Here is a 24,922-nt window from a genome sequence, read left to right as displayed (position 1 = left end):
AAACCAGCCTCTTCCAGAACACGGAAAAGGTACCTATGGCTAATGATATCGAAAGCCTTCTCCTGATCGAAGCAGCAAAGAATACCTGGAAGTTTCCTAGTATTTGCCCACAGGAGAAGGTCCCTAACTGCTAGACCGTGAAGCTGAGTAGGGCGCCCCTAGACACAACATGCCTGGTATGGACCCAAAACAGTGTTGAGTACTGGCGTGTTGCATACACAGGCACTTTGCTATGAGCTTATAATCACAGTTCAGAAGCGTGATTGGACGCCATGCTCTCAGATCGGAGCTCCTCGACTCGTCCTTACAAGGGAGAGTGATTAACCTGCCAGGTTACACCTACGGCACAACCGAACGACTCCCTCGTACTCACACTGGACGACACGCTCTCCTACACGAAGAAGGTTAGGAACGGGCCGCACCATCTCTATCCGAATGCGCCGGTTCCCCGTACCAATGGCAGGGAACCCCGGCATGCACTCTTCGGAGATCCCGTGGACCTTTCCTAATACCTCTAGCTCGGTGACAAGAGCTTCGTCTGAAAGATCCGCGGGGTAGCTAAATACACTGACCATCTTCACACGAACACCTCCATACTCGCACCGGACCTCGATATCACGAACCTTCAAAGCGGGATCAGCTGAGAAGCGATCAACTGCGGCCTTATTCTTAAACGTAACTTCTAAACGACCCGCGCCAAAATCCTGCACTGACTTCAAGTCGGACAACGAAAAACGCTGCACAAGTGCCTTAAAAACATCGACATTGGTCGCGCCTTTTGGAACCCGACCAAAGAAGGTGAGCGGACGAAGCCCTCGAAGGGGCCACCATCGCGGTGAAAACCACGTGGCGCCCGCTCCTCGCCGAAGTTAGGCAAGCACTACAGGAATCTAGGGGCGCTATAACGTAAAACTATTCCAAACTTTTCTATTCCAATTCTGCAGTCAGCCCTCCGCGATTGGTGAAAAACTTTTTTGGACCACCCCCACTTCACCTGTCTTTCACGCTACGACACGAAAACCGCAATAGCTCCCCATCTGATATGACGTGTACACACTGATTATGCATGATTTGACCGAACAAAAGAAAAATAGTTATTTCTGATTCGACGCCTTTTCTCCATTTGCCCTCGGCTATCGATCAAAAGTTTTCGGGCTGCACCAACTTTACCTACCTGTCACGCGACGTCACAAAACCGCAAAAACTCACCGCGTCAAAGTGACGTCTATTAAAGACGCATAAATATGCTGAACAAAACTGAATCATCTTCTGAATAGTCGCCGGCTGCCCCGTTTCGAAAGGAATAAAAGAAGGCTGCCACCGATCGCTTAGGCACTGGCTACTCACACCTGCCGGAGAGCATGGGTTTATTTGCGTGTAATAAAACTTTTTGCGTGGCCGTGTAACGTTTTCGAGCAGTTTCGGCACGTTTACGACCTCGTTCTGCCAACTCTTCTTTGCTGAGGATCCGTGTTAGCGTCATTCTTAAGCTTCCGTTGCATGTCGCCGCGATTGTCGACGAGTCACCGTAAGCTAAGTAAGGGAAAGCTGACCAATCACAGACGCCGGCACCACCCTCTTCATCCGGTTATCGATTTTCAGTGCAGTGGCTCGACCCCATCGAATGCCTCTCCACTTGAGCGTGCTCCTCGCTCCTCGCCTCTTGTAAGCCAATTAGATAAGACAAGCCGCTCAGTGTAGGCAATGTTATTCGTTTTTAGATCAAACAAAAGGGTCCTCCTATAAGCGAGGAGAGCGTTTGATTGGTGTGTTGGGACAATCCTGCGGGTGACCGCCCGATGCTTGCGTCGGCGGTTACGCAAATTTGACGTCAGGAGATTGGAATAAAAACATTTTGGTATAGTTTTACGTTATAGGGCCCTCGGAAGCAAAGAAACCTCAGCTAAACGCAGGAAAAAGAAACACAGGAAAAGAAAAAGCCACAAGGGCACCTCACAAAACGGATGGACAGCAGGCTGGAACCTTCAAGAACCCGCGCCGTATCCAGACATTCCGGGGGGGGGGGGGACACCACGTGGAAGGGATCAGCAGCACTCGAACTCGGTAACTCCACATCACTAGCTCTCAACCGCTCGCCTGAGGAGGCATTACGGTTGTGGTGCTAAACAAACGAGATCGGAATAGCTCCTCGACGCTTCTCAGCAGAAAGTAGGCTCAGCTTCTAGACTGCTCAGCTCGGTCTAAAACCTTCGTTTAAATAACTTATCATTTCCCTGGGTCGGGGAACGGAAGATTGGTGACGATCCAATCAAGTTCACTCAATTGTATCCCGGTTCCTCCCAAGGTCTTGGCCGTGCCCCTATTAATTCGGGGCGAGGGAACGGGTGATTCCCCCCTGCTGTTAGAGGTCGCGCACTTGTATTGCACCACACAGACACACACGCACCACCTTGAGTCCGTGGCGGGCCTCTAGTTCACAAACAACGGAGAAAAGACGGCGGCCGGCCAGACGGCGCCGTCGGCACACATACACTGTCAGCAATCCGTGGACACGGAATTGCACAGAGACACCACATATTTCGGGGTATGCGCATCCCTGCCGTCTTAGCAAGCTTCTCAGTGCACGCGTGGGGCAGAGAATACACAGGGGTTCCTACAAACAGCTGTCGGGGCGTCACGGTCGCGCCGACGACAAAAAAAAAAAAAAATCTAAAACTGCCTTCGACTTTTTTCGGCCGCTTGCCCGAGTGGCCGGCAATACCCGTCTTGCTCACCGGTCCCTATTCCCACGACCGTTTTGGCGCCCGTTGATCGGTGCTTCGCCGAATCGAATAATGCCGCACCGTGACAAAGTCGTGCTTTATGATTTTTCTACGTATTTTACCTTGAGAAATTCAATTAATTCAGTCATTTCCTTGCACCACGTAGAGGGCCTGCGTGGTTGGGCATGCGTCGCTCGAACTTCTTTTTGTCGAAGCGACGTCCGGCGCAGGACGCGGGACACGGACGCCGTGTTTTCTGCGACTATGGGGACCATAACGCTCTCGCGTTAAAATAGGGAAAGAACGAACGGAGGCGTGCACAAATAAAGTTCGCAATAGGGGTTCAGAAAGTTTGGTTATGGAAATTCATCGTGATTTCCTTCCTTTTCTTTTTTTACTTCTTTAACATAGGAAGGACATTAGGCAATATAATAACGGGAGCTTGGTGGCACAAACCACCGCCCTGTTCCAAAGGGGACGCTGATAGCATCCATCCATCCATTCATCCTAGGTCATGCAAAGCAAGGTAGGCCTTTCGTTCAGACTTTTGTACCTGCACTGCTACATGACGTTCGCAACTAGTTCTACCATAGTGTTCATAACTCATAATTTCACGTAGTAGTCTTTCGCGAACAAGTGACTGTCTCTACAATAGCGGTATTTAAAAGAGGGTGGGGAGGGAAAGAAAGAGAGAAACTGTGCTATTCAAATGTTGCCTTCGTTGCTTTTGTAATATATATATATATATATATATATATATATATATATATATATATATATATATATAGAGAGAGAGAGAGAGAGAGAGAGGGGGAGAGAAATATATATATACATATATATAAACGTTGACATAGTTTAATGTTCAATCGTGCGAGTCTGCAATACACAAAAAAAAACCTACTGGCGATATCGTTTACTGCATCGCTGCGTTACTTGGTGAGGTATGAGGTATCAAGCGGTAAAACCGAATTCATTTGACCTATTGCTTGAAATGGCTACCATTTGAGATCACTATTGAAGCACGCCATTCATAATTTATCTTGGTCTAACTCTTTATTTTTCCAAAATATTACCACACTCTGCTTTGAATCACTTAGCACCGATCTTTACTGTTCATATATTCTTTGTATTAATGCATGTTGCATGTTGCCACGCCGGTTTCATCGGTTACCCGGCTTTGTTATCACGCTCGTGCTGTCGGCAAGAGCGTGATAAGTCAGATAACCCATCATCCTTGAAGGTATTATTAAAGCGTTTAGCTTTCTGTGGGAGCTAACTGGCGATTTCTTGTTAGTGTATAACCGTTTTCGTGGGCCGATACCAAAAATAGCTTGGTCTCACGGCGGTAAAAACCGCACGGTGGTAAGGGGGACGTTCTCGCATTCTCCCCTAGTGACAGCTATCGTTTTGAGTCGCTGCCCCTGAGACGCTGCGCCGCTGGTCGAAAACGCAGGCGCTGTCGCTTGAGACGCTGCGCCTCTGGTCGCAACATCCACGACCAGAGATTCTGTTACGACGGCGTTTCGAACCGATCGGCTAAGCACTCTACAATGGTCGGCTTCCGCGTGCGGGTGAGGCACGGTGGTAGGGAGAGTGCCACCCATAATGCCACTAATAACCAACCCCCAAAGCATGCTAAATGCAAGTGTTGCCGTTGGGTACTCAAAAAAGGAAGCCAAAACACAAGTCAAAAGTAGCCAAAGTAGCTGACTCGTTTATTTCTGCACCAAATAAGCAATCCGTGGTGTACAGCGATTGCGACAAATTGGTGTTTCTACTTTTCTTTCATTCTTCTGTCTTCTCAACGTATCCATTTAGCCAGTGAATAGCGAGTCGTGACTAACGATCTGCCGCGTTCCTGCCACCCTATATCGGGGAATGTGCAACGCGTCCCTTCCATTTTGCTTCCACAGCTCACCGTGCTGTGGCGCTGCTACCACTGTGGAAAGCTGAACTAGGACCAAAAAGTAAGCAAGCTCTGGTGAAAGCAGTGGAAAAAACTTTAAAAGATAGACGAATACTAGGCAATTGGCGACAAAGTAGGATGAATTTAATTTATAAAGGTAAGGGGGAGAAAGACAGAATTCACTCGTATAGACCGTTGACCATTACATCGGTAATATACTGGCTAGCAATGCAGGCAATCAAATTAAATCTTCAAGCATGGGCAGAAAATGATGGCATTTCGGGAGAGCTTCAGAATGGCTTCAGAATAGGTAGGCGTTTGGATGATAACTTGTTTGTTCTTACTCAGTGTATTGGAATATCAAAAGCAGAAAGCAAACCGTTGTATGTGGCCTTTTTAGACATTACAGGAGCCTACGACAACGTAGACCGCAACATTTTGTGGGATATTCTGGAAGGGGAAGGCTTAGGTAACGATTGTCTACAGCTTTTGAGAGAGATTTACCTAGAAAATACCGTTTGCGTTGAATGGGAAGGGATGAGGAGCGAGGAGAAAGTTCATATCAACAAGGGACTAAGGCAGTGGTGCCCTTTATCCCCGCTGCTGTTTATGATGTACATGGTGAGGATGGAGAGGGAGCTAGAAGGAAGTAATATCGGGTTTAATCTCTCATACAAACAGGTGGGCACAGTAATAGAGCAGCAACTCCCAGGTTTATTTTATGTGGACGACATTGTGTTGCTAGCTAACAAGCAAAGCGATTTGCAACGTCTGGCTAATATCTGTGGACAGGAAGGCAACAATTTAGGTTTCAAATTTAGTGTTAGAAAATCAGGTGTTATGGTATTCAATGAAAACAGTGAACAGACAGTGGAGATACAGGGCCATGAAATACCTCAGGTAACAGAATACAAATACCTTGGTATATGGATAAAAGAAGGCAATGGATATATGGAAACACAGGAAAAAACCATAACAGTAAAGGGGAAGAGAAATGCAGCCATAATACAATAGGTACGAGGTCCTCCGAGGTATGTGGAAAGGTGTAATGGTTCCAGGACTTACTTTTGGAAATGCGGTTGTTTGCTTTAAATCAGGAGTACAATCAGGACTCGACGGGAACCAAGGGTCAGTGGGTCGCCTCGCATTGGGCGCTCACGGGAAGACTACAAATGAAGCTGTTCAGGGTGATATGGGCTGGACTAGTTTTGAAGTGAGGGAAGCTCGCAGTAAAATTGAGTATGAAGAACGGCTGAGGAATGTAGAAGAAAGTAAATGGGCTGGGAGAGTGTTCAGGTATCTGTACAGGAAAAAACATTGATTCAAAGTGGAGGAAAAGAACTAGGAAGCTTACCAGCAAGTACGCGGCCTGTAGGGTGGGAAACACAGCAACAAAAAAGGTCAAGCGGAAAGTCATAGAGGCTGAATTAATCTCATGGGTGGCGGCAATGGAAAAGAAACCTGCCATGAGTAACTACTTAAGAGGAAAAAACGAAATCAGGAAAGAAACCATTTATGATAACTCAAAGGGAAGCTCATTACTTTTCGAAGCGAGATCGGGATGCCTTAGAACACGCACCTATAAAGCGAGATATAAGAAGGAAGAAGAAGCATGTGCTTGCTGCGGTAAAGCTAGGGAAACGACGGAGCATGTTTTATTAGAATGTGAAGACGTCTACCCAGCGGTCGATTTAGGCACCACTGGCCTCCTTGGAACCCTTGGGTTCAGCGAGAGTAGTGGAAAAGTAAACATGTCCGCAATAGGGATTAGTAAGAGGCGATTGGAGGATTGGTGGAATAAAAGTAGGGAAACGAAAAAAAAAAAACGGAGACCTACAAAAGCACAGTTCGCAATAGGGGATCAGAAAATTTGGTTGTGGAAGTTCATACTGTTTTTTTTTTCTTTTTTTATTGTACGTAGGACATTAGGCAGTATAATAGCAAGAGCTTGGTGGCGCAACCCACCGCCCCGTTCCAAAGGGGACGCTCATAACATCCATCCATCCATCCATCCAAGCTTTAGCGCAAAGTGCCAGGCCTACTGTGACGGCGACCTTGCTGTGATGGCATGTCGTGGGCTGACGTATGTCTTGCTTCGTGTGAAATTGCTAACTGAAATGGCGTGAAGCTAATTGCCGCGACAGCCACATGTACTAAAAATACTAACATACTTACATGTATATGGTTATAATTACATGCAAATGTGTTGTAATTACTATAGTTACGAAATTCACTGTGGCATATTTGGAAAAAAAATAAAGAAATGACCACAACTCGGACACGTAGGGCGCATTCTCGGCTCTGCATGGTTCTTTCTGTTCGTCGTCCACACCTTATTGCCAATAATGAAAATGTCCGGCCCGAGTCGCTGTATTAGGTGAGCCTACTTTCTTTTTCTTCAATCATGTCGATTATGCATCCTAATCGCGACCGGCACGTGATCGGTGCGCATTCGCTGGCCGCGGTGCGCGAGCAGCCTTGATGCAGCAGCTGAAAGGTCCGTAGTGCCCCATGGCCGAAAAGAAGGAGGACGGGCCCAAGGGCTTCGAGCTCTTCTATGTGGCGGCCGCCTCCGCCTGGCTGGGCTCGGTGGCCATGGGCACCAACTTGGGATACTCGTCCCCAGCCATACCGAGCCTCAAAAACAACATTACCGACGGAGGCCTGGAAATCAACGAGAGCGAGGAGACTTGGTTTGGCTCGCTGATGACGCTGGGCGCGCTCACGGGAGGACTGGTAGCTGGTTTTCTGGTGGACAGCTTGGGCCGTAAGTTGTCCATCATCTTCTCCTCGCTCGGCTTTATCGCTGGCTGGGTACTCATCGCCACCGCGGGCACTGTGGTCGTGCTCTGCCTCGGCCGCGTCATCACCGGCTTCTTCACGGGCCTTGTGTCGCTTGCCGTGCCCGTGTACGTGTCCGAGATCAGCCGGCCCCAGGTGCGCGGCACGCTCGGCACCGGCATACAACTGTCCGTCACCATCGGCATACTGGGTGTGTTCTTCTTTGGCAAGTTCCTCAGCTGGAGTTCACTGGCCATCCTCTGCCTCACACTGCCGGCTGCCATGGCCGTGCTCATGATCTTCATGGCTGAGTCGCCGCGCTGGCTGATGCAGAAAGGCAAGCGCGAAGACGCGCTCAAGGCGCTCCAGTTTCTCTACGCCGCGGGCACAGACTACGAAGGGGAGCGCAACAACATCGAGATGAATCTCAAGTTGAACTCTTCCGAAAGCTTCCACGTGAGGGAGCTGCAGCAACCGTTCATCTACAAGCCGATCCTCATCAGTCTTTTCCTCATGTTCGCGCAACAGATGTCGGGTATCAACGCGGTCATGTTTTACGCTGTGTCCATCTTCCAGTCGGCGGGCACTACCATTCCGCCCGAGGACTGCATGGTGATCATCGGAGTGGTGCAGGTGATCGCCACGCTGGGCGCCACCATGGTGATGGATAAGGGCGGCCGACGCGTGCTGCTCCTCACGTCGGCTGCGCTGCTGGCGCTCAGCCTGGGCGTGCTGGGCGGCTACCACTACGTGAAGGCCACCAAGGGTGACGAGGCCGTCGAGTCGATCGGGTGGCTGCCGCTCGTCTGCCTGTCGCTGTTCATCATCGGTTTCTCCTGCGGCATGGGTCCCATCCCGTGGCTAATGATGGGCGAGCTCCTGCCGGCGCGTGTGCGCGGCTTTGCCACAGGTATCTGCACCAGCTTCAATTGGACTATGGCCTTTGTGGTGACCAAGACATTCAACGACATGCTTGAGCTGCTCAAGCCGTATGGCACCTACTGGTTCTTCTGCGTCGTCATGATCATATCTTTCTTCGTGGTCGTGCTCACGCTTCCAGAGACCAAGGGAAAAACGCTCGAGGAGATTGAGGCCGCTTTCCGCAGCGGGAATGAGCCCGTCAAAAAGCCCTCTGAGCCCATCGTCGCCGAAGTGACTGCTTCGGTCGCTGCTGCCGCGCCGCCGCCCCCTGTAGCGCCATCCCCTGGGCCCGCTGGTGCCGCTGGTGCCGCTGGTGCCGCTGAGACCATGCCGTCGCCCAAGAGGCATTCGGTGCCCTCAACACATTCCAAGCTCACGTCTCCCGATAAGACAACTACGTCACCCACTCGCAAGGCCTCCAAAAGCACCGTGTCCGAGGCGGCACCCACGGAATCTGCGCCCAAAAGTCCGCCCATGCACCAGCAGGACAAAGACGGTGCTGGTGGCAGTAGTGGCGCAAACTAGCCTTTCTGCTTTGCTCTGCCCAGGCTGCTGCAATAAAGTGTGCTCTTTATGCCATGCGGTTCAGAGCTTGAGTCATGAAGTGCGCCCCTTCCTGTGCGTAGTATGCGGCGCGAAGGAAACGCGCTTCCTCGCGCATCACATGAACGCTCGGCGATGCAGGTGTGTGTTGCGTTTTGGGTTATTCAGGCTAATTTGGATTTGTTTTACATAGTGAAATGGAAAGTAGCGGTCAAATTGCCAGCTTGCTCTTGGTAGCTAACATTTTACCTCGGCGATGTACACGCGTGCTGAAAAATTTGTAGTAATCTTAAAGAAAATGCTCACTGTGTCATGAAGCATTGCTGTTTGTTCGACAGTATCTCCACGAAGTTCTGCGCATTGAGCATGTTGTTTCTGAACGTCTTAGAGACGCTTGAAATAAAATGCTATAGGTGATAGCACTCAACATTGTTCGAAAATTTCAAGTCTTCCTCGTCGTTTTTCCTCGGACACTTTTTTGCAGAGCAAACTGCATCAGCAATCTGCATTCTTATGGGGGCATTCGCTTCAAGGCGTGCAACAAATTTCACTTTTAGGAAACCCGAATGGGTTGATTAATGTTACGGTGCTTTGCATTGTCCATTAATTCGCCGCCTGCGCCGCCATGTGCTTGACTCCTGGTTATCTTAGTATAGAGTGACTTCCCAGGAAAAAGCGGTGGAGCCGAGTTAGATTCCCGGATCACGAAGAAATATTCAACTGTGACAAGCACTTCGTGCTGGTTTTCTCTCTAGCTTCGTGATACTTCCAGGCATAAATGTTCCTCCATGCGGATTACATCCTCGGTATCCACCGTTTCTTTTTCGTTGTAAGTTCAAAGAAACTGCCCATGACACTTCTGCATGGTTGACCCATGCAAATTTTATTGACTGTGGAGAACCAGACCGCTGCCAAAGCAATGAGTGTAATTTTACCCTCTTTTATTGAATAAATTTCATTGCCAGCCGTGAACAACTGTACACAATTTTGGCCATATATGGTTTATCAGTAAATGGTCAGTAAATGGTTTATCAGAGATCCGTAGCTCTGTCAAAGCCGTAGCGACTGCGACTATCCTATGGGGCTTTTATGCATGTTATTGCAGGTCTGTCGCATTTTCTAGCTTTAAGTATTGGCACAGCTTATTGGGGGCGAGCTCCACCAGTGGAAAAGCTGGCGCCACTGTCGACGTGACGTGGCATGAGGGATGACGTGGACACGGCGGCCGCGTCGGCTGCTTCGGAAGCACCGAAGCGTGCTGAAAACAAAAGTCCCACTTGCGCTGCGGTTCTGATTAACTGGTGAGGCTTTCCCGCCTTGGGTGTCTGATTGACATTTGAAAGCACTATAATAGGTAGTGGCTGCCTTTGGAGGCGTGCAGCGTGGTAGGCTACTGCTCGGTGCCGCAGTGCCGGACGTACGCAGCGAAGCCCGGTGTCAGCCCTATTCACACGTAGCCGCAGAACAAGAAGCTGCGTGAAGCTTGGCTCGCGAAACTTCGAACCGGCAAACAGCCATCGGCAACAACTCCGGTATGCAGCAAGCAAAAACGCGAGGAAGATTTCTGCTACGGCGCCGGGACTGCGACGTTCGGTGAGTAGCAGAAAACGCGCACTGAGACGCTCGCCCGCGCCCGCTGCTCAGCTAACGCCATGACGGTTTGGTCTATGAACTTGATGGTAGATACTGGCAAATTCACTAGAATGGAAAGGGGCGGTAAGAAGCACATTAAAGAAGGCACGGCATACGGTCATGTTTGTGTTATGAATTAATGCACTGGATTACGAAAAAGAAGCAGCGGTAAATCGCGCGCTGAGAAGACCGCTAAACATACAGTGCGACGCAACTTGAGAAATAATATTGAAGCATCCAAGAATTTAGAAGAAATAAACAAGATTGAATGGTCGCGACGGCGCATCACAGTCGCCGTATGCGTCGAAGTCCCTATAGCGAAATCATTTTTGAGCAGCTCTGATAGCGTCCACGCGACAATGATTGCTTGTGTACTGTCAAATACGCATATTCTGCAGCCTATAATAAAGCTCACTGCACGGTGCGAAAACGTGCACGCAGCGAAATCGAAACATTGTGCGCGGACATGCATACAGACGGGCTCGGTCGCTGCGAACCCGTGCGATCGCTGCATTGAGACTTCATTCTGTTATGCTCCATTTGGTTATGCATACAGCCCACTAGAAAAACATATTTCACATAGTTTGCTCTCAGCCTTTGCCTACCTTTCACGCAAGAAGCCGGTTCGGGAGACTCCATCGCGGCGACTGCGCGCAGGCGTTCACTGTACGTATTCGGTAAAAAGTTAGCGTCTGTAAACTGTTCTGTGCGCCGAAGATTATTATCTTGACGGTAGAAAAGTTCCGTCGTTTCGAGAGTACTTACAGAAATGTCCAGGAGCAGGCACGTACCCCAGGGGGGGCGGGCCCCCCCCCCCCGAAATTAAGCGGCATACTCCCCCCCCCCCCCCCCCCCCGCCCACGCCACCATTCCTCACACACATTCCTAAAGCGCCGCCAAATCAATGTTGAGACTTGACAGCTATTCGGTGGTCAACATTTTGCTGACTTTTTCCCTCCTTTTGGATGACGGTATTTATCGGAATCTCCTGGGGTGTGAAGGCCAGTTTTCTCATCGATTCGGTGCCCACGCTATTAACTCGAGATGCTTTCAGTTGTCACCACCTATTCAACGGTCACGCGCATGGCTGTTGCTTCGTTAGTTCAACCTTCTTTGTTTAGACTGATCCAGAGACCAGGAGAGGGATTCGGTTCGTATAGTCAGCTGGTCTGTATGCCGGAGGAACGAGTTGCAGCTGGAGAAAACGCCAGTTGAGTTTAACTTTTCCTTTTGCTTCATTATTTCCTCGAGTGGCAGCTTGCCGCGACGCTGGGAGATCGTCGGAACCATATACCCGCGATATGAGTTAAATAAAGTGCAAATGAAAATAATGCGAAACAGCGTTCATCATCAGACCCTGCAATAACCCTTAAACCCATAAGCAATATATGACTGTCACCCGTTACCTCGTCTGGTCTTTCCCTAATTGTACAGCACTTTTTGTGCAAAATTGGCAACTGGAAACAAGAGTCGCAAGGAGTTGAGAAATTAAGCCAAGGCAATAGCTAAACAGGAAGGAAAAGCGAAAATTAACCAATTTGCCGATTGTTTATGAAACTATTTATGGATCAACATCTTTTTATTTAAAAAGGAAGTAGAGAAAACGCTGCCGGAAGTGGATAACAATTCTGTGTATTTTGAAGTACACTTCTACAGTTATCAGCCGAGCCGCCTGACGTAGCTACTTCTCTGCTGTGGTTATGTAGGTGTTTTTCTAACCTTCCTCGGCGGGCGCAGCACGTCTAGAACCGCAGCGTCCTGCGCTCTACGCGGTTGTACGGGACTGCATGGCGGCCACGCATCACTACGCAGCTTCCCAAATAACAATACGAGTCGGTTTTGGCACTTCACTTGGTAGAAGAGTAAACGAGGGATCCAAAAGAACTGTGACTGTTCCGCAAATATAAATTTCTCTATAATTCTTCCAGAGCTAATTATAAAAGAACGCCACTATAGTCGGATACAACTTAAGTCTGCAGTGAAGCCCCGCGCACGCCCTCAAACCGCCAGCCACGGTTCCTCCGCGAGGCTGCAAATAATTCCTACTTCGAACTTATCCTGTTACCCAAATGAGGCGGTAACCACAAGAATACAATTATTAGCTCGTAATTTGATACGTTTTCCCTGGCCTATTATAGTGGAATGGTGAAAGCCTAATTCTTTATTGAAGTGAAATAAAATGCTTGCTTCGCTGCAGCTATTTATTGTCAAGTTTCACTTCAGTTGGCAGTGAAGTTTCATGAGTAAAACGGGCTCAGCAGTGAAATGAACTGTACGGCAGACTTTTGAAGATTTAATTAATTATGGAGTTTTATGCGCCAAAACCACGATCTGATAATGAGGCACGCCGTAGTGGGGGACTCGAGATATTTGGACCACCTGGGGTTCTTTAACGGGCACCTAAATCTAAGTAGACGGGTGTTTTCGCGTTTCGTCGCCATCGAAATGCGGCCGCCGTGGCCGGGATTCGATCCTGCGACCTCGTGCTTAGCAGCCCAACACCACAGCCACTAAGCAACCACGGCGGGTAAACTTTTGAAGAGTGAAATGCTCGGACTCCATACGCTTTGTCCATGTCTGTTGCACACCCCATTGCTTCCGTCGGTTAAAAGACTCTTCAAGAACAGCAGACGCTCCAGAGGTATCAGGTACGACGCCATTTTGAAAAGGCCGCATGACGATGATTTTGTTTGCTTCTGTGGTTGGCTGGCGGAGTAACACAACCCCTCGTGGTCCGTGCGCCTTGGTTGTCAACAGCTGTTTTTTTTAAGTTGTATGCTACTGTAGAAATCTACTATAGGGAGAGGCCTTCGTCCTGCAGTGGACACAAAATAAGCTGATGATGATGATAGAAATCTTTATTTTGCACTTTCGTTTGTTTACTTGTTCTTGGAAGTGTTCTTCCTGCGTTTCTTTCCAGCACGAGTCCATTCGATGTGGTTCCTTGTTTGCCAAGTAAAGAATAGGTGTATCTCACAGGCGTACTACCTGTGAGATACACTTTATTTCATTTCCTCTTTGCGGGATTACCCTTCGTTATGGCGAATGTACATTTGTACTAGTAAAGGCCCCCACCCTCATTTACGTAAAAAAGTTACCTCGGATTGCCCCCCCCCCCCGAAAAAAAAAATCTTGGGTACGTGCCTGATACAAAAGATTGTATAAGTCAAGCAGTTTATACATACGCTTGTATGGCCAATCAGTTCACGTTCCTAGATACCTCGAAATAAATGTCACTTCTTTTTCCTGCAACACCAAAAACGGACAGCTGACGTAGTTGTCACCCCTTTCTTATAAAATAGGCTTCAACTATATCGCGTTTTTTTTTTTCCTCAAGAAAGTTGTGTCTCCAAACACGGGTGTGCATGTCCACTTTTTGCAGTGTCCAGCCAAGTGACTACCGCATCCTTTTCTAACGTCATTATTGTGCTGTCTAGCCCTGTCGTTGAAGCACTGGCCAGTTTGTCCTATATAAACGCGTCCACAATCTAAGGATACCTGATAAACAACGTTTGAAGTACATTTGGTGTAATTGGTCCGGTGATTAGTATGGCATTGCATGCGTTTCTGGTGCTTTTTGTTTTGCAGGTTACACACTGCTGACAATTTACAAGGCGCTGAAAAAACTACACTGACATTGCTACCTTTTTCAAATCATTTCACTTGATGTCATTTTATTACCCTCAAGGGCATACGCATTACAGAGGGGTGTGGTACATAACATATAGAGGAAAGACCAATGAAACAAAAGGCAATACAGAAAGCCAACTACAAAAAAAGAGCCAAATACATGTTAAAGTAGAAGCAAATGATAAAGATAATAAACGGTGATAAGCAATAATGCTACACAGTAGCTCAAACAACAATCACAAGCGGAACAACATATATACAAAACACAACGGAATGAAAACCTGATAACTATCTGCAAAATTTAAAAAAAATGTCAGGGATCAGCATCAAGATATCGCACGAGAGATGAACGGAATGAGTCATTATCTGGTATTGATGCTACGTCGGGCGGAAGGCGATTCCATTCTGTCGATGTACGACGTAGAAAAGAATGAAAAAGAGCATTGGTTTTAGAACTGATGACGTTTACCTTGTAACGATGGTCGATACGGGATGGTCGATAAAATGGCTGCGAAATAAAAGAATGCTTCAATTCGTCATGATGATAAATTTTGTGAAAAAAGGCTAAGGCGAGATACTCTCCTACTAAGCTCACGAGACGGACACGACAGCGTTAGTTTCATTGAAGTTATACTGCTAGTACGGTTGTAATTGGAAAGAATGAAACGCGCCGACTTATTCTGGACCATCTCGAGTGAGGATGCTAAGTTCGTGAAACCGGGGTCCCAAATTGCGGAGGCATATTCTAATTTTGAACGTACTAATGTCTTGTACATAGTCAGTTTAGCAGACGCAGGTGCTTTAGAAGAAATTCGACTTATGTTAAAAAGGTAAGCGGTGCGGTTTCTGCAATGCTTTTACGGGGGGGTCACGGATAATTACAGCCCTCAAGAGGCTATTGTGGCGACACCCAGGGAGCTCAGATATGGCCTTGTACGCATACGACGCGGTGCAAAGGTCCAAACGAATTTCTCGCCTCGCCTTTCCTCTCTACCGCTCCTGCCATGCATATGCACGCTCTGAACCACCCCTGACACGGCGTGCAAGGTCGACAGTCACCGTAGCAGCAGCAGTAGGAACGTCGAAGGAAGAAACAAAGAAAAGCTTCGCTTTAATAACAATGTGCGTCGCGTGATGACTACAATACCATGATCGCAAGTTACTTCCCAACATAATTTCAAACAAGTCGGACAGCAGTTCAGCGAAAGTGAGTGGAACATGAATCATATGATACTACCGAAGTTCTAGTGGTTCTAGCGCAAAGTTTCATTCTTGCATATTTAAATAAATAAATAAATAAATAAATGAGCATGTCCTCAACGCTGAAAGTGCGATTGAGTGATAGGCGACTTGCAAAATAGTACCCGCCCTCTTTCGCACGTAGCAACGGCCGTACCACTCACTAGAAGAACTGGCTGGAAAACAACGGTTATCTCCGCTATTACCTGCAACAAGTCTGGCCTGGAAACAAGAAGACACACTATAGTGCACTGTCTTCCTTTTGTTTGGCCCCATTTTCAGCGCTGTTCGTTTTTCCAATGTCATGTACCAGATATGTCATCGGCATACATATTATAAAAGCTTCAATTCGTAACCGAAATTTTAGTTTTAGTTTTATTGTCATCCTTTTTAAAATAGCATAAGGATAATAGCATAATTTGTTGCGAAGTGGCTGCCGAGAGAGAGAGACGGGGGGGTCTGGCTACGCCACTGTCTTTTCAGTATCTCATTTCGGTATCATCGCTTCCGCATTTAAGGACTATTTAGTTCTTGGCCTTGATACTACCTGGAAAATTTGTCGCTGTTGCAGCGTCAACGCTTTTTCCTGAACGTACGCACGCTTATCCGCGCGCGTTCATGGGCTTCTTCAATTTTGCAGCCCAGGACTGTCCGCAAACCGTCCGTGGCTTCCGGCCTGAGTAGCCCTGAAGGAAGGACACGTTACAGTCACGTGATCCAGCTGTCGGGGACTGTTCGGGGTTTCACTCGAAAGCACCGCGACCGAAAGTCATTCTCCTGGCTGCCGTCGTCTGCTCGAAGCTACAGTTTTAGATAACACCATACTCATCGAAATCATTATCCGAGCCTCCGAGATGATGCAGCCTCGGGGGCCACGTCGCTGACACAACCATAACGCTTGCATAGTGGAATCGCAACCGGAGCGCATAGAACGTGCTCGCAAAGCGTCAGTTACGTTGCGCCTCAGTGTCCGACACGGCTGTGGACGACACGAATTACGCCGACTGGAAGACGCAACAGCGTAGGCTTCGCCAGTCACACCAGGAACAACGTCTAGCCCGAGCCCCACTTGCGTAGAGCTGGCGATCCGGCTGCGGAGCTCTGCACGGCGCACTTCTTCATTACAATTCAAAAGGTACATGTAAGCGGCCGAAACTGGTACGATGCATAGGCTCCGTGACCATGATGATCCAACGGTTTCCTTCATATTGGTAGCCTTCACATTGTGATTGTGCTTCACAGCACAGTGGTCATCCCATTACTGCATTATCTTCGTCGTGTTCAAATCCTCCATTGACCCTCCCAACGAACCAGATCGAACTTACTTGATGTCCACGTAGACGGTGTCCCTTTGACGGCGTTAATAAATACTGGAGCCCAGGTATTCATAATGAATTGTAACCTCCGTCGTCGTCTGAGGAAGGTTCTCACGCCTCCTACTACTCGAGCCGTACGCGTGGCCGATGGCAACACTGTTGACGTCACTGGAATGTGTACTTCCCGTATGAGTATCGCTTACCGCCACGTTCCTGTTCTTTTTACAGTTCTGATTAATTGTCCCCGTGACCTAATCCTCTGACTCAAATTTCTTACAGCGCATTCAGCTTTGATCGACTGTTCTGCCGGTACCCTTTGTCTCGAACATCCTCAACTCGCGCATATTCGTGCCGAACTGCCGAACAACTTTAGTACGACCGCCTTCGTCCGCCTGTCGCCTAGAACCTTGACTTTCGTCGATTTGCTATAATCTTTTCCTGTGCCGGATGGTGATTACGTCGCCACACCTGTTCCTGATGTCCTTTTGATGCGCAACATCACTGTGCTCCACTCCGTCGTCGCCGTCGCCGATAACCGGACACGCCTCCCCGTCGTCAATTTTGGCCTGACAAAGGAAGTTCTACCCAAAGGCATATCGGTTGCAACGCTCCGTGCTATCGGAGATGACCACATCACGACGTTTTCCGTAGAAGTCTGCTCCGATTCTTCACAATGTCCACAGGATGCTCTTTGCCCAGACGCAACATTTCGTCCCATGATTGCTGCGGACCTATTGCCTGAACAAGCAGCAGCTCTGTGTCGCCTTTTGCTTTCGTACCACGACATCTTCGACCTCAGCAATCGGCAATTGGGCCAGACATCAATTGTTAAGCATCACATAAATACTGGTGACGCCATTCCTATTCATTGCCGGCCATATCGAGTTTCTGCTTCAGAGCGTAAGGTTATTCAAGATGAAGTGAACAAGATGCTTGCCAAAGGCATTGTTGAACCTTCGTCGAGCCCTTGGGCGTCGCCAGTGGTGCTTGTTAAAAAGAAAGATGGCACATGGCGTTTCTGCGTAGATTATCGTCATCTAAACCGCATTACTAAGAAAGACGTCTACCCCTTGCCTCGCATTGACGACGCCCTCGATTGTCTCCACGGTGCCAACTACTTTTCATCGATAGACCTGCGGTCGGGTTATTGGCAGATTTCCGTGGATGAAAAATACCAAGAAAATTAAGATCGCATTCGTCGCTCCTGATTGTCTATATCAATTCAAAGTTATGCCATTCGGTCTATGCAACGCCCCAGCAACGTTCGAACGTATGACGGACTCTTTGCAATGCTTCAAGAGTTCAAATGGTCAACATGCATCTGCTACCTAGACGACGTTCTTGTACTTTCGCCTACATTTAAGACACACCTTGAGTGCTTATCCGCGAGGCTGGGCTCCAACTAAATTCCTCGAAGTGCCACTTCGGTCGTAGGCACGTCGTCGACGCTTCCGGTGTTTAACCAGACCCGGAGAAAATTCGTGCTGTCACGTCTTTTCCTGTACCTCAGTCTGTCAAAGACGTCCGAAATTTTGTAGGACTTTGCTCCTAGTTCCGACGCTTCGATAAAGACTTCGCAGCGATTGGCTGACCTCTTACTGATCTTCTGAAGAAGGACGTGCCGTTTATGTGGGGCCCCGCTCAAATTGCCGCGTTTGCCCACCTCACCAACATTCTCACCACGCCACCTATACTGGCCCACTTTGACCCGTCCTCTCCTACAAAGGTGCGTACCGATGCCAGTGGTCACGGTATCGGAGCCGTCTTAGCCCAGCGCCAACTGAGTCAAGATCGCGTTATCGCATACGCTAGCCGCTTCCTCACAGCAGCGGAGCGCAACTATTCGATTACAGATCGTGAATGCCTGGCTCTCGTCTGGGCGGATTCCACATTCCGCCCGTACTTGTATGGCATGCACTTCTCTATAATCACGGACCACCACGCGCTGGCTTTCCTCACTCAAGGATCCTCCGGCCGGCTTGGTCGCTGGGCTCTGCTGCTGCAAGAATATTCCTATGCAGTAGTGTACAAGTCGGGCCGATTACATCAGGACGCAGACTGTTTATCACGCTATCCAGTGGACGAACCACCCGCCGACCCTAACCCCGATACCGACGCTTGCGTTTTCTCCGTTTCTCAGCTGCTACACGTTGCCGACGAGCAACGCCGTGATGCCACTTTGCGCGCCATCATTGATGGCTTGGAATCTTCGCCTTCTGATTCGTCCCCTCACCTGTTTGTTCTCCGGAATGGTGTATTATACCGCCACAATATACGCCCAGACGGTCCTGCCCTACTCCTCGTCATTCCTATAAGTACATCCGATCAGCTGTTCTCCAAGAACTTCACGATTTACCAACGGCAGGTCACCTTGGCGTCTCCCTCACTTACGACCGGATTCGCCGACGCTTCTTTTGGCAAGGCCTTGCCCGCTCCGTCCGGAAATACGTTGCGGCGTGTGAAAAATACCAGCGCCGAAAAACACCATCGACGCTCCCTGCCGGGTGCCTTCAACCGCTCGGAGCCGTTCTTTCGCGTTGGCTTGGACTTACTTGGCCCTTTCCCTCTATCCACGTCTGGCAACAAGTGGGTCGCTGTGGTGACAGATTACGCCACGCGCTACGCCATCACCAGAGCGCTTCCAACAAGCTGCGCCACAGATGTCGCCGATTTTCTTTTACGCGACGTGATTCTGCAGCATGGTGCCCCACACCAAATGCTCACAGACCGTGGTCGGACATTTCTTTCTCAAGTCATCGCCGACATCCTGCAGTCCTGCTCCACTAAGCACAAGCTGACTACGTCTTACCATCCACAGACCAATGGTCTCACTGAGCGTCTGAATCGTACCCTAACAGACATACTTGCAAAGTACGTCTCGTCCGACCATACTGGTTGGGACCTTGCCCTACCCTATATGTCAATTTTGCATATAATTCTTCGCGTCTCGACACTGCCGGTTATTCCCCGTTCTTTCTGCCGTTCGGCCGAGAACCCACATTGCCACTGGACGCATCCCTTCCATCCGCCGCAGCAGAGACCAGCGAGTATGCATTTGACGCCATCACCAGGGCAGCCCAAGCACGCGAAATTGCCCGCGCTCGCCTACTGACCTCTCAAGAGAAGCAACGGCGCTTATACGATCGCCAACAGACAGATGTCCACTTTTCGCCTGGATATCTGGTACTCCTGTGGTCCCCGACTCGCCACGTTGCCCTGTCAGAAAAACTCCTGTCTCGGTACACAGGCCCATATCGAGTGCTGCGGGCCGTGACTCCAGTTACCTACGAAATCGCCCCAGTCAGTACCAGTGCCTCATCTGGCCCAAATTGCACTGAAGTTGTGCATGTCGCACGCCTCAAGCCATATTACTCTCCTGTTATCACCGATATTTAGACGGTGCTTCGGCCGCCGGGAGTAATGATCGATACATACATATTGCGTGTTTCTTGTGGCCGATGCACGCGGGCGCCCCGACGAAGACTACGAACGCTCTCTGGCTCTCGAGCTGTCGGCTGAACTGGTCAGCGCTGCAGTTACCCCTTGAAAATATACTATGTAAATAGTCTCGAGGCTTAATCCTTCGTTCGCGTAACAATGTCCATCATAGTGCTAAAAAAATGTTAAAGTTTTTAAAGTTTAACTTTAAAATAAACAGTTTCTTTATTATTTATAAAACCTATTTGAATGCGTTTAAACGCTGCTGGTTCAGTGGTGTCGCTAAACCTACTGGATTGCTTGATGTGCGCAAGCGGGTCAGAGAGCTAATTTACCAAAGCCAAATGGAATAAATTTTGTGTTCCGCTTTGGAACCCAGCAAATGAATGGTACATATCGACTGCGTAAGAAACGCGTAAATATCGGATTCGCTCAGCTCGTTCACGCGCGTCTGAAGAAATCGCTCCCGTTTCTCACGGCTTTCGCACCAACCAGTATATTTCATGGCGGCTTTCAGGTATACATCAAGGACGAAAATGTAGCATTTAACCTGTACAAAACTCGGGTAATTGTCATCACCATGTTAACAACACGTGGCCTAGCGCGTTCCGCAGAATCTAGTTCTGCTACCACGAACTTCGAGAAGCACAAAAGATTTAGGGATACTAAGTTCATTTTCATGCTAGGAAAACTACGGTGATTGCGTTCTTTTGAATCGAGCTCTATTCGTAACCTCCCAAAATGAAGGTAACGAAAAACTTAAGCTGTCATAATCCGCTATGTAAATACTAGAGGCAGGCGATCGAATATCGACTTTTTCTAATACGAATCGAATATCGAATAGACAAACGCAGGCCCACATATTTACAGCAGCAATATTTATTTCGGTATATTTAGGAACACGCTTGCGCTGAATATACAGTCAGCTATCACAGAAAATTAGGCTCGGTTTACACACGAGATCACTACAACCGTCATGAAAAAAACTGCACGAATAGCGGTTTGACACCCTTAGAACGGGGTGCAAGCAAGCTTTCCAATTCATGATTGCATTTTGCTTAGCGTTACACTGACGGAACTAATGGACGAACATAAGAGACAAAACGCGGATGTATGTGGCGCAAATTTCGTTCCTTATGTTCGTCCACTGGTTCCGTCAGTGTAACACTAAGCGCAATACAATCTTGAAGGTCCACCAACTAGCCCCGTTCATTGCTTTACTAAAAGCTTTCCAAGAATGTTAGGCATGCTGTATGACCAACTTTCCAAGAACGCAAAATAAATAGTTGTTGAAAAAATATCAGAAGTTATGGAAAAATAAATGAGGTGTGCCCTAGATACAATAAAGGATCTGTTACAAGGAAAACATTGGTTGTAACGTAAAAGTTACAACTCCTACATGACTAGAGTGCAAGAAAGACAGGGCAGAAGCAAAAATAATCGTTTGTCATGTATCGGTCGAAAAGAAGGGGAACCGAGGGGCTCGGTTCTGTAAGGGCGCCGTTTTTGTAGGAACGCTCACACATATTTTTTAGTCAGAACCATATGAAACCAACAGATAATGACGAAAATGAAAGCATAAGAGAAATTACTTGCAGTTTTTAATTGAAGTGTAAAATGAAAAGCTGAAGGGAAATGGAGGGAAAAACAACATGCTGACGGTGAGAGCGGAACCCACAACCTCCACATTAAGCGCGCGTTTTTGTACCACCAATTGTGTTGCGGCGACGACTTCACTTCCCACGTCCATGCATTCTTGGATATTTGTGTATGTGTACATGATCTAACCCAAGGAGTGTTAACCAGCGTCACACCCATCCACCGCAAAACCGAGAAAGAAGCTTGCATTACCGATTTTGTTTCTTCATTGCTTAGAAAACTTTGTCGCTGTTTTACTCCTGATAATTATATTTGCGATGCTTTGTTCAGCAGATGGAGAACAGTAACCCGATTTTAACAGTCGGTTGTTGCGAAATATTTGGTTAGTTTTGATATTCCAAAATGCCGAATAGTTCGCTTTCGAATACGAATGAAATATTACACGCCAACTATGTTCGTATTCTGAACTTGGAATATTTGCCCAAGCACACTGTAGTAAAGCACATTAGTAAAGCTAAATCCCTCTATACCCTGCTGGTAAATTCACTGTTTTCTTTCAGCTGCTAGAACATTAGACCAACATGAAACTTCTAGGTAAATTTACTTCACGCTAGCTAATATTAGAAAAAAACCTACGTTCTTTCACAATTATAGCGAGAATTATAGTGACTTTTTGTCTCAATTCAGCGTCACGCTTCAGAAAATATTGACAACGCTAGACTAATGGTTCATAACGTGTGATTGAAAACCAGGTCTGTTGATGACAAAGACAATTTTCACTGACGCATTTTAGCCTTTTTTATTGCAATCTCAACCGGGAATTGCGCAAGTGAGGCGATCTTTACAGTACGTGCCACGGGCCCGCTCTGAGTATGCTTCGCTCAGTCATGAACATGAACGTCTGTATAACATCCAATGAATATTGTGCAGTAAATTAACGTGTCATTAACACAAGTAAAAATAATGTGTCACTGTTCATCGGCGTGCGGCCGCTAAAGTGGCATCTACCTGACCCCCCTCCCACCCACGCTGCACGCCGGCTCGCTCCGCTCCCCTTGGCAGGAGCCCTCCGTATAAGGCTTTCCGGTAAGGCACGCGACAAACGACTATTTATGGGGCTTTACGGGCCGAAACCACTTTCTGATTATGAGGCACGCCGTACTGGAGGACTCGGGATTTTGACCACCTGGGGTTTTTTAACGTGCACCTAAATCTAAGAACACGGGTGTTCTCGCATTTCGCCCCCATCGAAATGCGGCCGCCGTTGCCAGGATTCGATCCCGCGACCTCGTGCTCAGTAGCCCAACACCATTGCCACTGAGCAACCACGGCGGGTATGCGACAAACGAACATGTGCTGCAGAAGTCAAAGGGGCAAATTATATGCAGGTTTACAACAGTGGGGCTTCAGTTGACGTGGCGTCCGTGCCGACAGGGTCGCGGCAGCAGAGCGATCCCAGGCGGCACGTATACTGCGCAGATAACAAGGTTGCGGATTGGAGAGTTCAGTTTCCTTCCTTCTCGTTCATATATATATATATATATATATATATATATATATATATATATATATATATATAGTTCAAGGAAAATTTCTGTAGGTCCGGTGCATAGGTGAAGAAATGAAGGAGCACACTTACGAAAACATTAAATGCAATTTTCGTAAGTGTGCTCCTTCATTTATTCAACTATATATATATATATAAACGAGAAGAAAGGAAACCGAGGGGCCCGATTTTTGTTAGTCATCTCATAAGAAGCCAATAAAGAAAGACACCAAGGACAGCATAGGGGAAATTACTTCTACGCATTAATTTAAGTAAGGAATTATGATAAATTAACGGAAATGAATATGGATGAAAACACAACTGGCCGCAGGTGGAATACGAACACACGTCTTCGCATTACGCGTGCGATGCTCTTACCAATTGAGCTATCGCGGCGCCGTTTTTCCGTCCACTTTCTGGGGTGTTTACGTTTATCTGCTGGAACTAACCCTGGAAGTGTTAACCAGCGCCACCACTCACAAACCTTGGCGGCGGATCCACTTGCTTCCCCCATATTACAAGCAACGTGGAATCATTCCGTCGGGGAGACTGCCCTATCCCCTGTGCCAGCTGCGTATCCGCCTCAATCCGTTAGTGATGTCGAAGTTTCAAGTGCTAGTGATGCGGACCACGTTGAGCCCTGTGCTTTCTCCGCGGTGACGACGATTGACGAAGCGATTCTGGTCGACGTCCGCAGCTATGTTTCTGTTGTAGCATGACAAAGATGACGAAAAGAGAGGGACTTTAAAACACAAATAGAACGACTGAAACAAACAGTGGGCACATACAAAGAAGAGCTGGGGCGATTAAAAGAGGAACTGCCATCTAAACGCTTTTGCTAGCGTCGTGGAAGAAGCAAGTGAGAAGCACTTGGAGGCAAGGTTCCTTGTGGACCAAATTTTTCAAAAAAACTTGTCTTCAGCCAAGCCGACGTGGTCAGAGCTTACGGTCCGCCACTATAATTCTGATGAATTTCTGCACACAAGTCTACGAACACATGTGGAATGAGGGCCTACTGAAGTTTCCAAGCTGCCCAGGCGAATTTACAGATATATTAGGAGGGAACATAGATGAAGTGGGTTTTACATCAGTAGTCCAACAGTGTCTTCAGGCAGAGGTAACGAACATGACGGCGGAACAGGCCAAAGTATGCTCGCTGTTGTAGATGATATGAGAACACACCAAGTGGCTGCAATATAACAAACAAAAAGATGCTTTTGTCGGAGAAGTCGACCAAGAAAATGGATTGCAGACAGCACCCAGTGCCGAGCTAGTTTCGACTAATTCTCTTTTGTGTTTTGCGCTAAATGGTCTGTCGATTCATATTCACATCCCTGTAGGCTATTTCTTTACCAGAAACTGCACTAGCCACCAGCTGTTTGCACTGATGAAGTAGTGTTAAAGGATGTTGAAGCAGTAGGCATTAAGATCGCGCGCATTGTGACAGACATCCACATGATAAATATTCTTCTATTTGAATTCTTGTGCAGCGGAATTATAGCACACTGCATACGGCATCCCGAGGATTCCACTCGCAATTTATTCCTCGCATTTGACCAGTGTCACATTGTCAAGAACGTCAGGTCATAATTTCTTTCCCGGGACCTGGAAAACAGCGGCGCTATCTCATCGTCGCATCTCAAAAACC

At 47.9% G+C, this 24,922-nt stretch overlaps 1 protein-coding gene across 1 annotated transcript; it reads left to right on the top strand.

Moving 5' to 3' along the window:
* Positions 1 to 7,127: 7,127 nt before the first annotated feature.
* LOC126543166 (solute carrier family 2, facilitated glucose transporter member 8-like) lies at positions 7,128 to 8,900 on the top strand. Its single transcript, XM_050190300.3, has one exon. The coding sequence runs from the start codon at positions 7,141 to 7,143 to the stop codon at positions 8,854 to 8,856; it is 1,716 nt and encodes a 571-aa protein (XP_050046257.2). The 5' UTR covers positions 7,128 to 7,140; the 3' UTR covers positions 8,857 to 8,900.
* Positions 8,901 to 24,922: the final 16,022 nt, after the last annotated feature.

This window comes from Dermacentor andersoni, chromosome 1 (genome assembly GCF_023375885.2).
Source record: "Dermacentor andersoni chromosome 1, qqDerAnde1_hic_scaffold, whole genome shotgun sequence".
NCBI classification, from domain to species: Eukaryota; Metazoa; Arthropoda; class Arachnida; order Ixodida; family Ixodidae; genus Dermacentor; species Dermacentor andersoni.
This window is presented reverse-complemented; position numbering and strand designations above follow the sequence as displayed.